The sequence below is a fragment of the Bombyx mori genome, chromosome 24, assembly GCF_030269925.1.
Source record: "Bombyx mori chromosome 24, ASM3026992v2".
Classification (NCBI taxonomy): domain Eukaryota; kingdom Metazoa; phylum Arthropoda; class Insecta; order Lepidoptera; family Bombycidae; genus Bombyx; species Bombyx mori.
The window spans coordinates 18,938,539-18,953,359 of NC_085130.1; the positions used below are offsets into that span (position 1 = coordinate 18,938,539).

At 43.1% G+C, this 14,821-nt stretch overlaps 1 protein-coding gene across 8 annotated transcripts in view; it reads left to right on the forward strand.

Annotated features, from left to right (window-relative positions):
- Positions 1-14,821, forward strand: part of LOC101739867 (spectrin beta chain) — a 123,243-nt gene that overhangs the window by 80,867 nt on the left and 27,555 nt on the right. For all 8 annotated transcript variants that reach the window (XM_038019870.2, XM_038019873.2, XM_038019871.2 and 5 more), the window contains exons 45-59: positions 827-915; positions 2,009-2,122; positions 2,592-2,727; positions 3,320-3,520; positions 4,278-4,366; positions 4,985-5,125; positions 6,293-6,426; positions 6,888-7,073; positions 7,749-7,890; positions 8,176-8,283; positions 9,242-9,382; positions 10,448-10,553; positions 11,548-11,705; positions 12,457-12,584; positions 13,085-13,197. In XM_038019870.2, the coding sequence (XP_037875798.1) occupies positions 827-915; positions 2,009-2,122; positions 2,592-2,727; positions 3,320-3,520; positions 4,278-4,366; positions 4,985-5,125; positions 6,293-6,426; positions 6,888-7,073; positions 7,749-7,890; positions 8,176-8,283; positions 9,242-9,382; positions 10,448-10,553; positions 11,548-11,705; positions 12,457-12,584; positions 13,085-13,197 (1,986 nt within the window). The remainder of the gene's footprint in view (positions 1-826; positions 916-2,008; positions 2,123-2,591; positions 2,728-3,319; positions 3,521-4,277; positions 4,367-4,984; positions 5,126-6,292; positions 6,427-6,887; positions 7,074-7,748; positions 7,891-8,175; positions 8,284-9,241; positions 9,383-10,447; positions 10,554-11,547; positions 11,706-12,456; positions 12,585-13,084; positions 13,198-14,821) is intronic.

Below are 14,821 nucleotides of genomic sequence, written 5' to 3' on the forward strand. Positions count from 1 at the left end.
AGTCTCGCTAAAACTCGAGAACGGCTGGACCGATTTGGCTAATTTCGGTCTTGAATTATTTGTGGAAGTCCAGAGAAGGTTTAAAAGGTAAATAAATATGAAAATGTTCGGAATTAAATAAAAATAACAATTTTGTTTTTACTTTGATGTTTGTTTTTTTTGCTTTTGATGGATTTAGATGAGTGGACGAGCTCACAGCCCACCTGATGTTAAGTGGTTACTGGAGCCCATAGACATCTACAACGTAAATGCGCCACCCACCTTGATATGTAAGTTTTAAGGTCTCAGTATAGTTACAACGGCTGCCCCACCCTTCAAACCTTCAATCATAAAAAAAAAACCTTAACACGAGACTAATCCGCGCACATCACTGTGCCACTGACCGACATTACTGGTGGTAGGACCTCTTGTGAGTCCGCGCGGGTAGGTACCACCGCCCTGCCTGTTTCTGCCGTAGAGCAGTAATGCGATTTGAGAGGCGGAGCAGCCGTTGTACTGTAAAAACTGAGATGTTGTAATGTCTACGGGCTCCGCTAACCACTTGACACCAGTTTTGTCGTGAGTTCGTCCACCTACCTAAACAATAAATAAAAAGGAAATATTACGTCTCAGTACGATTGCTGGGGCTAGTGTTAGCAAAGTCCTTGAGTTAGAGCCCTGTGAGCTCATCTACTAGTTCTGTGAATCTAGTATGATCTCTCAAAGTCATTAGAATAGGTAGCAAAAAAGTTAGCTCTACCCATGGCATTGCTGAAGTCCGTGGGCGACGGTTACCACTCCCCATCCGGTGACTTAATAGAGACTTGTATCTTCCCCCACCCCGCAGGTACAGAGCTGTCCCCTACCAGCAGCGTCGAGGCCATCGAGCACCAGCTGAAGAAGCACGAAGCCTTCGAGAAGCTGATCGCGACCCAGGTACGGCCGCTAACTAACGTTGTCAAACAATCAGTATACAAACAATTAAAAGCAATTAAAAATTACTTTTATGGCTTATATCGTCTTTTCGCATTAAAAGTGTACAATTTCTAAAAATATTCGAAATTGAGTTAATATGCGGAATCATTTGGTATCACCACCAGTATTTTTCTCATAAATACTGTCAAAAGATCGTAGTTTAGTTTTATTATCTATTAACAAAATTAATACATAATTGTATCTTACTTTAAAAGACAGAGAAAGTAACTGGCAAACAATAAAAAATAAACGCTGCAAAGATGATTAATATTAAAAATATCACATGCTAAACCTTTAAAACACTCTCCTGTAAAATTTAGTAAGTTTTGAGATTATACAGTTTTAATGCGAGAAGACTATATGTAATATTATTGTTTGTCGATACTTGATAATTGTGCCAATTGTTGTCCGCTCGATCACGCCATATCAACTGTATAGTAAGTATCCTGTAAAAGCTGCAAATAATATAGTCGGATAAAACGGGGAAGAGTTTGACCGAAGAAGACATGGATGGAGTGTGTGAATGACGTTATGAGAGAGAGAGAGAGGAGTGAGTGTTGAGATAACGACCGATAGAAGAGAATGGAAGAGAAAAATCACTGGTGGTAGGACCTCTTGTGAGTTCGCACGGGTAGCTACCACCCTGCCATTTCTGCCGTGAAGCAGTAATGCGTTTCAGTTTGAAGAGCGGGGCAGCAGTTGTAACTATACTTGAGACCTTAGAACTCATATCTCAAGGTGGGTGGCGCATTTACGTTGTTGATGTCCATGGGCTCTAATAACCACTTAACACCAGGTGGACTGTGAGCTCGTTCAGCCATCTAAGCAATAAAAATTTTAAAAATCCGCATCACTGAGCTAGGTCTTCGTCTCTCTTCGTCCGTAGCATGACTGCCTCACCTTCGAAATAGGAACGTCTGACTGTTTGAAATGGGTGGGGTGGTGGTATCCGTTACGCGCGGCCGGACTCTCACAAAATCAGTGACACACGGTCCCTTCCTCACGATACATATTACAAATGTTGCCACTTATTAAAACCATCCCGCGGTTTCAGGACGAAAAGCTGGCAACATTGAACAGCCATGGCGACAAGCTGCTACAGCAGAACCACGTGGAAAGCCAGAGGATCGCTGACGAGCTGCAACTAATTAACGAGAGGAGACAAAAGGTCAGACCTCAAAGAGGAAAAATAAAATAAATATAAATAAACTAGCTAACCCGGCAGACTTCGTAGTGCCTCAATCGATAAATAAAAGATCTAAACTTTTGTATAAAGTAAACTTAAAACATACAAAAGGAATTTGTCCGACGGGGAGGGGGGGACATCAAAGGTAAAACAAAATTGTTATTTTTATTTAATTCCGAGCATTTTCATATTTATCTACCTTTTACTACCTTGTAAACCTTCTCTGGACTTCCACAAATAATTCCAAAATTAGCCAAATCGGGCCAGCCGTTCTCGAGTTTTAGCGAGACGGTTCCTGCTAGGGTTCCTGTTAGCAACGTCATCAGGTTTGAGCCTCGTGAGCTCACCTACTACTTAAGGCTACGCTTCAATAGTCTCTCAAGATTCTCAGCTTAGGTAGGAAACAAAAACAAAACGACGCACAGTTCCTGACCTGGTCGGTCCCCCACAGCTGTACGAGGCGGCGGCGGCGCGGCGCGCGGCGCTGGGTCGCCTGCGGGCTCGCGCGCAGCTCGCCCGGGACGCGGCCGAGACTCGCAGCTGGGTCGCGGAGAAGCTCGCCAAGCTGACTGCCGACCAACAGCACGGTGGGACCCCGGGGACTCCTCGCTTTGTACACTTACTGGGGGTGGGGGGGCGAGTACACGGCTCTAAGAAGGGGGCTCCTCACTTTGTCTCCTTGGGGGGCGAGGGGGTCAGGGGAGGGCATGGCTCTATGAAGGGGGCTCCTCGCTTTGTACACTTACCGGGGGTGGGGGTGGGGGGGTCGAGTACACGGCTGGAGTAGCATAGGACTCGCTGAGAAGATCCAGCAAGGAACTCAGTGGGTCGCGATGAGAGTTTTCGTGCATCGAACAGATGAGCTGGGAACTGACGCAGCAACAGACGACCTATGTCTGGTTTACGTTTACTGGTGGTAGGACGTCTTGTCCGCGCGGGTATGTGCTACCTGTTTCTGTCGTGAAGCAGTAATGTGGTTTGAAGGGCGGAGCATCCATCCGTTGTACTGTAAAAAGTGAAACCTTAGAACTTATGTCTCAAGGTGGCATTTATGTTGGCGATGTCCATTGGCTCCGGTAATCACTTAACACCAGGTGGGTCGTGAGTTCGTCCACCCATCTAACCAATAAAATAAAATTAAAACCGGACTAAAAGTAATATCAAACCTACTCCTAACAGGCGAAGTAACAAACTTGGAGGATAAGATCAAGAAGCTGCAGAAGCACCAGGCCTTCACGGCCGAGCTGGCGGCCAACAAGGCGCGCCTGCAGGAGGTGGAGGCGCTGGCCCGGCAGCTCAGCCCCGACCCTGAGGTCGAGGAGCAGCTGGCTGAGCTGAGGAATGACTGGGCGAAACTCGAAGACGCGACCCGGGAGACTGGTGAGCCAACGTCGCGCAGCTCTGTTAGTACACGACAAGTGCATAAGGGTCCACGGACCGCAAAGGATGCCGATCACCACCTTAACGTTAAAGTCGTGGTGGCCAGTGTTGTTAGTGCGAGTTTTTTAACGTTTTCGATAGCGTAAAAGTTAACTCAAATTTCTATCCCAGCGGTGGAGAAGCTCGGCATCTTCTAAATTATCTCTTCGAATCTGTATCGGCTCTTGTAGCTGGCGGTAGCTGCAGACCAGAGGGTACTGTTAGAGTTCCAGCTCACGACAAGAGAGAGACCTCCGAATGAATACTGTGCTTAGTGAGAGTTTTTTAACGTTCTCGATAGCGTTAAAGTTAACTCCGATTTGTATGGAGTTGGAACGTTTGCCTACGTTTGCCGCTAGGGGTGCTGTTCCAACTCCATACATATTCGAGTTAACTTTTACGCTATCGAGAACGTCAAAATACTCGCACTAAGCACACTGAAGGATCAGACATCCGCTGTACCATCGCACGGGGTTCAGGGATGACATCAATCAATCGAAAAATTACTTCTGTTATTTGACGAGACGGGACGAGGCATTCATGATTTTCTTATGTAAGAATACAGCAGAGGTGTGCTTAGGGATGTCAAAGTTTGCTCACATAATATTCGAAAGTTTTACTCCCGCTCTGATTATCTCCTCTCACCCCTGAATGGCCACTGTCAGAGATCGTTGACATATAAACTGTATCAGACTGTGACGTCAGTATGTGTCTACAGGTCGCGGTTTGGAAGAAGCCCAAGACATCCTGGAGTTCAACCAGCACTTGGACAAGTTCGAGGCTTGGATCAGAGACAAGGAGATGATGGTATGTTATGGATATGGGATTATGGGATATGGATGGATGGTAATTTAATCGAGCAAGTGACCGAAGCATTTTTTTGTTTTTATTGCCTTTGTAGATAGACGAGCGTACGGCCCACTTGACGGTGAATGGTTACTGTCGCCCATGGACTTGAGCAATGCCAAGGGCAGAGCCAAGCCACTGCCTACATTTTAGTGCATGGTTGTGTCATCTTCAGTCACTTGCCAAACTTTGTGATGATACATCAGTTCTACTGGTGGTGGGACGTACCAGGTCTACTAAGAGGGCATCACCTTTTTTTTAATATTTTTCTATTGCTTAGATGGGTGGACGAGCTCACAGCCCACCTGGTGTTAAGAGGTTACTGAAGCCCATAGACATTTTCAACGCAAATACCGCCACCCACCTTGAGACATAAGTTCTAAGGTCTCAGTATAATTACAACGGCTACCCCACCCTTCAAACCTGTTTCACGGCAGAAATAAGTAGGGTGGTGCTATCTACCCGCTCGCGGGATTCGAACACCGGTGCATCGTTCAACACGAATGCACTGGACGTCTTATCCTTTAGGCCGCGACGACTTCAACCCCTTATTGACCCCCCCCCCCTGCCTGCCCCCAGGTGCAGGCGCACGAGCTGGGCCGCGACTACGAGCACTGCAGCGCGCTGCTCCGCAAGCTGGACGACGTGGACAGCGACATGCGCGTGGACGACCGCCGCGTGCGCAGCGTGCGGGCGCTCGCCGACAAGCTGCTCAACCAGGTAGACCCCCCCACGGCTATAGCTCCAGGATCCAATGAGCGCAGTGGACTAACGATCGCACAAGCATACAGCTTACTTAAACTCTTCTCTCTTAACGTTTTTCCTCGAGATAAAGGACCTTCATTTGAACTCGAAGGACCTTGGGACGGACCATCACAAACTCAATGATATTGTTACGCGCTGGGGTTCGGGATAAATAAAAATTCTACCGAAGCACAAATTACGAGTTAGAACACTTAACGAGCCTAGTTCCGATTATTAACTGCCTTCGTGTCATCTCTGCAACGCCTTTGTAGTCGATACAATATCCCTAGATTTATTGAGAACATTTTGGGCAAGTCGAGTAGCTTCGATCTGTATTTCCGCTATCTGACAACAGATGGCGTTGTACTTCTCGAGCGCTCTCAACGTCAATAGTTCCTTTGATATTCCTTCGGCTATTCTGCGATAGATGGCGTCACTCTTACTGGCGTAGCAATAGTTATTTAACACAGAGCTAATTGTGTTCGCGGCCATAATTCTGGAGTCGCTTCTATCGTTTCGTCCAGTATTTGTATATTCGTGCGACGAAATCTTTAACGTAATTTTAACTGACTTCAGAACACTTTGTAATTCTCTTCTTCCGCTTCGCTTCAGGTGATCCGTTCGCTGTTTCGCTTCGAGTAGTTCCGATTACTAACTGTCTTCGTGTCATCTCTGCAACGCCTTTGTAGTCGATACAACATCCCCAGATTAATCAAGTACATTCCTGACAAGTTCGACATGCGTTTCCGCTATTTGATAATAGATGGCGTTGCACTTCCTGAGCGTTCTCGAGTTTACTAGTTGTTTTGATATTCGTTTCTACTAATGAACGATAGATGCATTGCTCTTAACGTAACAATATTTTGCGCACGTCTCATGGACCCATGACGATATAGTAATTAGTTTAATACTAGTTTAGTAGTTTATATAGTATCAGTAATTAGTTACATATGTACGTAAATTTTACAAATATTGAATTTTTCATCCGCTACTATAATGCTGTTTTTTTTTTTATGAATTTTTTAAAATCGCAAAAATGATTTACGATTCGGAATAAGTATTAAGAGTTCCTTGAGGTAGCTGATGAGTATCATATCCTCATTCAAGTTGAGGTAGCATACTGAGAGTTGCGTTGTGTGTCAGGGCCCCACCCAGCAGGCGGCCACGGTGGCGCAGCGCCGCGACGCCTTCCTGTCGAAGTGGGCGGCCCTCAGCGGAGCCCTACAGCGGTACCGGGACAACCTGGCCGCCGCCCTCGAGATACATTCGTTTAACAGGTAACAGCATCTAACTGGACTAAATTTGTGAACTAACTCACCGAGTATCCCAAGGTCAGCGGAACTCATACCGCCCGCCTTGAGAAATATGAGTTCCAAGACTCTCCTGTTCAATGGCTATGTCAATGTTGACACACTTGCACACAATATCCTCTACCGCCGGTTATTATGCAAATTGACAGATCTGTCGAGTTTTATTACTTAGCGGTAGGCAGTGGCTTGGCTCTAGTATTACTGAAGTCAATGGGCGATGGTAACCACTCACCAATAGGTGCCGTATGCTCGTCTGCCTACAAGGGCAATAAAAACATAATAATAATAAAACTTACCCAATGTCCGTGAGTATCGCTGTGAGCACATGCTTTCCAATAGCTCACGACGACATATAAGCGGTGTATGGACCACAGGGTTCACTAAGGCTTGCAAGTTAATATGTGAGTACCCCCACCTCCCCCCCACAGAGACGTGGAAGATACGGCGGAGCGTATCTCGAAGAAGGCGGCCATCTTCAGCAGCACGGAGCGCGGGCGCGAGCTGGAGGCCGCCCACCTCCTGCGCCGCAGCCACCTGGCGCGCGCCGCCGAGGCCTCCGCCGTGCTCACCAGGATCCAGGAGCTTCAGGCGGACGGCACCGACCTCGCCACCAGGTACCCTTGCCGCTCCTACACCTAACACCGCGATAGGCAGCAGCTTGGCTCTGCCCCTGGCATTGCTGAAGTCCATGGGCGACGTACTCACCGTCAGGTTGCACCGTATGCTGATCCATAGATAATACACATAAATTAGCTATAGATAAGCAACTCAAAAACTCAACAAAAATGTTTACGGGCGTCGGCTACTAGCTGGCTTCGCTTCGATTAGTTTCTCATTGCTCCTGTAGATGGCAGTAACACAATACCTATCCTATATTTTAGGCTGAAAGCATTGCTGAAGTCCTTGGGCGACGATAACCACTCACCATCTGGTGGGCCGTATGCTCGTCTGCCTACAAGGGCAATAAAAAAAATAAAAATAACGCCTTATTAAACACTATAAAATTCTCAATTCGCTTCAGGTGATCCGTTCGCTGTTTCGCTTCGAGTAGTTCCGATTACTAACTGACTGCTGCCATCCCTACAACGCTTTTATAGTCGATAGAACATCCCTAGAATTATCGAAAATATTCCACACATCTCTAGTACTGTGTTTCCGCTGTCTGACAATAGATGGCGTTGTACTTCTCGAGCGTTCTAAGTTCCACTAGATCCTTCGATATTCGTTCGACTATTCGGCGATAGATGGCGTTACTCTTACCGGCGTAACAACGATGTATCGTTTGCCAGACACCCAGAGCACGCTAAAGATATAGAGGAGAGTCTCCGCAACTTACGCGAGGGTTGGGACAACCTGCAGAAGTTGGCTGAGAGGAGAACCGCGCTGCTAGATGCGGCTATCAACGAGCACAAATTCGATGAGAACTTAAAGGTTTGTAAAGTGCTCATCTATTGATCTAACCGACAGTGCAGTACAGGTTACTCCGATATTTTGGACACTTATCGCTACGGCCAGCAGAGCTTATGAAGAAACTTGTTATCCAAGGTAGAGTTAATGGTAAAAGACCTGCTGGCCAAAGCCCCATGCGCTGACCAGTTTTTTTTTATTCCTTAGATAACGCATGACCTCACGCATGACGATGCACGGTCCTAGCGTATGTAATCAAACTTGACTTGGGTCAATCGACTCAAACTCAATACTGTAAATGTTCCTCAGGAATTGGAAGTCTGGGTGTCGGAAGCCGTGAAGCAGATGGACGAAGTCGAGGACCCGGAGACGATGGCAGAAGCCCAGGCCTTGCTGGAGCTTCACGACGAGAAGAAGGTACCGGAGATTAGATTTTAAACATAGGTTTCGCGGTCTCCCGCACCCTATTATTTTTCGCGTTTCATTTAAGAAATACCATATTAGAGTTTGTTAATAATATAAGGAGAACGCTATTACCCGAATTAAATTCAAAATGCAAAACACTGTATAAGAAAAATGAGAGGACTTTTTGGAGGGAACGCGAGGAGGGAAGTTGTGTGATTTGTTTTATTTTGTCTATTTAGTGTTTCTTCGGGTTTAAATGTGTAATAATGGTGGTTTATTAACTGTTTAATATCTGTGAAAGAAAATGAAATAAAGCCGCTGGACGTAACTTCTCGGGATCCTCCAAAAAGTCCACTGAAAAAATCTTAGTAAAAGACCACCATTTTACTGAGATTATATTTCATCCCGTATCATCTCATTTAATTTCATCCCAGTTGATTAACGTCTCAAATTAATCATCTTCATTTCATTTCACTCCATAATATCATTTTTCATAAAAATATGAATATAAATTAAAATAAGACATGACTTAAAGGTCTCAGATACCAGGTCATAAAATCCCTTAAAAAAAAAAGAAAAATGAAATGTTTTTTAAAACGACACTAGTTTTTTTGAGTTTGGAGAGATTTTAAAAACAGCGTCATAAACTAGCGCACTCCACATTAATCCAGCACACTTGACTCTTTTTAAAATTGCTATATTCATATGGTTTCCATTACCTACAATAGCGCTATGTCGGTGAGTCTTCCAACAATACCTAGCTGCTTACAGACGGACACTTATACAACTTGTACCCTATACAAGATGGTGCTTCTTTCCTCCACCCTCCATAGTAGCCGCATGGCTGCAACCATCGCTGGCACAGCCCGACAAGTGACGCTGGTGGAAGATCCTAAAGATTCCCCCACTGTACTATCTTGCACACTGACAGTCCGCTGTCTTTTGTCAATAATGTCCTGTTTCTCCCTAGGCCGAAATCGACAACCGCCAGAAAGCCATAGCCTCGCTGAAGAAGGAGGCCGAGCAAACGCCGGAGAAGCTTAAGAAAGTCGAACACCTCTCCACCACCCTCGACCAAGCCTGGCTGAAGAGGAAGGAGAATTTGACTCAGGTAAAGCTTCCGTTTATATCTATGTAACTACAGTTTCTTCCACCAAATTTGAACAATCGCTATGCGGTAGAAATGGGCAAAGGACCCACCAATCTTGAGGCATGAGGTCTAAATCCCAATTATATTAAAACTTTTTTTTTATTGCTTAGATGAATGGACGAGCTCACAGCCCACCTAGTGTTAAGTGGTTACTGGAGCCCATAGACATCTACGACGTAAATGCGCCAGCCACCTTGAGATATAAGTTCTAAGGTCTCGAGTATAGTTACAACAGCTGCCCCGCCCTTCAAACAGAAACGCATTACTGCTTCACGGCAGAAATAGGCGGAGTGGTGGTACCTACCCGCGCGGACTCACGAGAGGTCCTACCGCCAGTAAAACCGACCTGTACGTCACTCTCGCGGCCGCATGCCCGCTCGCTATGCATAGTGTTTAGTATCTATCTCCGTCTTTTGACAGACAAGTGTATAATCTATGTTCCGGGCGCTTCCGTTTTGAGTGTGAGCAGCGTGCGTCCGCGTCTTGTTGTAATCATCCTTTTAAATCGAAAATTATTTGTGTTTAAGAAAGATTAAAATTCGAAATTCGATACTAGTGACTAACCCATATAGTTTTATTGAATAAAAATGCCCCTCACTACAAAGTAACATTTCTTTCGAACCCGGAAGTCTTGCTGGTCTGATACAGAACTGAGCTGAATCACGTCATTACGGTTCCTCCCGATCCGCTAACGGTGCTTTTAGGTACCACAAGCACCGGCCACCGTTCTCGTCGAACCCGTCGCTTGCGACGAAGGGCTCGACGAGTAAATTAACCCACAGACACAGCCCACTGAGTTTCTCGCCGGATCTTCTCAGTGGGTCGAGTTTCCGATCCGGTGGTAGATTCTGCGAAGCACGGCTCATGCTAGGGTTCGTGTTAGCAACGTCGTCAGGTTTGAGCCCCGTGAGCTCACCTACTAGTTAAGCTTAGGAAAAAAAAAGAGCTGAATGGTAGTCCTAATTCTGTGCGAGAAAGAGAATTATATTATTATACCCAAATTAAACTTCAAGCTATCTGTCCCAGGCGCACCAGTTACAGCTACTGAAGGAGCAAGCGAGACAGATTGAAGACTGGCTCTCGACTAAGGAGGCCTTCTTGAACAATGACGACTTGGGAGAGAACTTGGACGGTAAGCTGCATCCGCTTCAAGGCCTACCCCCCATATCGGCACCCTCGAATATACCCACCCCCCACCCCCCAAGCTTGGGACACAAGTTCCGAGTCTCAGTTTTTACTGAAACACAGTATTGCTTCACGCGCAAATTATAATATTGAGGGTTTTATTTTTTAATGCGCTTTTATTAGCTTCAGACGTATGTTAGTATGTAACGGAATCTTTGAACATGATTTTGAGCCCCCTTCAAAACGTCGGATTAACTCGAAATTTGGTATACTTATTAAGGATCGATGATAATTCAATATTTAAAAAAAATAAAAAAATTGAAATCAACTAAAAAATGAAAAATAAATAATAGTTTAAAAAACTAACAAAATACGCTTTTATAGAAAATCCATCTAAAAAATAGAAAATTATTTTTAATAAATTTGAATTAAAATTAGTGTAAGAAGAAATGATTTTATTGTAAAAAAAGCGAGGGATGCATGGTATCAGTAGTTATAAATATTTTATGAACAGATATGAGTAGAAGGGTTGTATTGATAATATCCTGAAAAGCAACCCACAATTTTTTCTAACACTATTTTTAATTCAAATTTATTAAAATGTATTTTCTATTTTTTAGTTGGATTTTCAATAAAAGCGTATTTTGTTAGTTTTCTTAAACTATTATTTATTTATTGCACTACGTTGCTCCTTCACCGTGAATGTATTGTTAAGTACGCATTTCTTTATTTATTTATTTGGGAAACAAACTGTACAATACAAAAATATAATATTTTTAAAAATATAGCTAAAACAATAACCAAATATGTCTCCACAATCAAAATCACATATAAGTAGAATAAGTAGAAAGTTAACAGCGAAGAGAAATTTAGAAATTTAAATTACAAAAAACAAAAGCAACACAATACGCACATATTATTTTATACATCAACTTACACTATAAAACTATAATACTCATCACTCACTTTAGCTTTATTAAATCGTCTGTGTTGATGCGCAGCCGTCGAGACCCTCATCCGTAAGCACGCTGAGTTCAGCAAGCTGCTGGAGAGCCAGATCTGCCGCGTCGACGAGCTGAGGAAGAGCGCTGAGGGCTTGAAGGACCATCCTCTGAGGGTCAGGGTGGACGACGTCCTCCGCAGGGCCGACAGACTCAAGGTCAGTAATAATCCGACCAGGATAACGGTGTAATGTTGTCTGAAGAAATCATTTAAATGGTCCACTGAATCCACTTCATTAGTTTTGGTGGGAACAGAGAAAGAATGCTCAATTGCTTCTGGAATGGGGAACTTTTCATTAGTACTGGATGCATTAGGATCACAATAAAGACAAACTACAATTTGATACAATAAATCTATGTTTATATTTTCAACTAGCTGACCCGGCAGACTTCGTAGTGCCTCATTTGATAAATAAAAGATCTTAACTTTTGTATAAAATACACTTAAAACAATCAAAAGGAATCCGTCCGACGGGGGACACGTCAAAGGGAAAACAATATTATTATTTTCATTTAATTCCGAGCATTTTAATATTTATTTACCTTTAAAACCATCTGTGGACTTTCACAAGTAATTCAAGACCAAAATTAGCCAAATCGGTCCAGTCGTTCTCGAGTTTTAGCGAGACTAACGAAGAGCAATTCAATTTTATATATGACGGAGGAGAAACCTCCGTAATGTTTTTAAAAAGTGTGCCGTCAGCATTGCTGCAATTTCTCATCGTAATAAACACTAAGTAATTAATTGATGATCAGGTGATCCGATGATCACATTCAATCATTATTATTTTTATAATAAGTAGGTAAATAGTCATACTTGCGCCGATATATATATTTTCAATATTGCCTTCCATAAGTACATTCACTTCTTTGGTCATGCTACAATTGAATTACTCTTGTTACGTTCAGGAGTCGTGTAAGTCGCGCGGAGACGTGCTGCAGCAGTCCAGACAGCTGCACCAGTTCCTACAGGACCTGCAGCACGAGAGGGAGTGGATCGCGCTCAAGATGCAGATCGCCAACGACCAGAATTACAGGTACGGACTTCACTTTGATTACTGGTGGTAGGACCTCTTGTGAGAGCGCGCGGGCAGGTACCACCACCCTGCCTATTTCTGCCGTGAAGCAGTAATGCGTTTCGGTCTGAAGGGTGGGGCAGCCGTTGTAACTATACTGAGACCTTAGAACTTATATCTCAAGGTGGGTGGCGCATTTATGTTGTAGACGTCTATGGGCTCCGGTAACCACTTAACACCAGGTGGGCTGTGAGCTCGTCCACCTATCTAACTAATAAAAACAAATAAAAAAATAATAACCGTCATCACGTAGACTATGCATCAGACACTGTATAGCCATCATACTAAGACTATACATAAATAATAAAAATCTTACGTTACGGACGTTTTTTCCCGGTTAGGGTACCCACCCCTCCGCATCGTCCCATTAGGAACTTCGTTCCAAAAAAACCCGAAGTCTCGCTCATTAGGCCACAGTGACCTGAGTATGTAAACGTTGACATGTTGGTGTTGCCCCGCAGAGAACTGTCTAACCTGCAATCCAAGATACAGAGGCACGCCGCCTTTGAATCAGAGCTTGCGGCCAACAAGGGACGCATCGACGACGTCGCCAACAGAGGGGAGGCGCTTATTGGTAACTATACTGTCCCCTCATATCGGTATACGGATAATGTTGCGGAGAGTACAAGGGGGGAGAATACAAAGGGGGAGACAAAGGGAAGATCTTCCAACGTGCGGGTGTTATTAATTACTCGGTAGACCGACTGTCCGAATTAAGCATTATGGGAAAGGTATCGATATATCGATATTATTTTTTCAATGTATCGATATTCAATATTTCGTGATATTGATTTAATCGATATAAAATTTCAAGTATCGAAATGGTATAATATAAGAATCGATAGTCTTTTCAAACCAATAAACATTTATAATCCTAATTAGGAATACTTTTTTTATACTAACATCTTCTTAAAATTTCTATTAATTAGTATTTATCTATATTAGTAATGTAAGATGATTGAAGTAGATTAGGCCAAATAAATTAATTTTTAGCGTCAGGTCATACCGATATACCAATATTTTTTAATAAAAGTATCTATATCAATATTGATTTTTCAAAACATATCGATACGATATATGAGTCGACTATTATCAAAGCCGGCAATCTGACTTTTGGACAATGATTGGTAAATCAGAAAAACGAATTATTGACTTTGTATTCCATTGGCAGTCACAAAACTCTTCGGAACATCTTAGATAAATAACAGGTTAACTATTGACCTTTATTTAATGCAGGTTTTGAACCGTATTCTTTGAAGGAGACGATTATATTCAAATCAATCTGTATTGACATATCAATAAAAAAATTTTGTTCAAATGCACAGATTGCCACCTTTGATAATAGACTACTCATATGTCGATATTTTATTGTATTTCCGACATCTCTAGTCCGAATGTTGTTGATTGTAACTTGTATATATGCAAGCTGATCGTAAGTGAGATTCAGGCATCTTTCAAATATCTTGTGTTCTGTGATGGCTACCCGCCACAATGATTATATATTATTATATATTATACAACCAGATAATATATCGACGCTTGAAAGGCAAACGTGACTAAGCGACAATGCGTGAACTTTTACAGTAGACTAATTTAAAGTTGAAATACCTGAAAAAAATTCTATTTTAACGAATCTAGCTGTAGGATTGAAATGATTTTAATAGACCTAGAAATATATATTTTTTGCGCATCGAATATGGTTATTGCCTATCATTTATGTATAAAGCAGTTATTGTCGCTTAGTCACGTTTGCCTTTCAAGTGTCGATATAGATGCCAGTGGTCGACCAGTGATCGAAATGGGACAAAAATAAATGTCCAAAAACAAAACCAATTAATTCCAAATTCACCAGCATATATTGTCAAAAGATTAATATCACAAGTGTCTGCCGTGTCGGCCACGCTATGTACGACTATTTATTTATTTATCGTATGGCATTCGTTTACACTGCGTGGTTATAATTTAAATTTACAGTTTGTGAAATAATCGATAGCTTCTTCTGTTAAATTTTTGAGATCTTCCACTTGGCCTGCGAATTTCGTTAGTGGGCATTCCATGACAATGTGGCGCATAGTTTGCTCTGGGCATCCATATTATCATCATACGACTGACTCATTATAATAAGCAACGGACAATTGTATGTGATACTTAAAAAGTGTCCCTAAAATGTATATATAGAGAATTTTAGGATGAGCCCA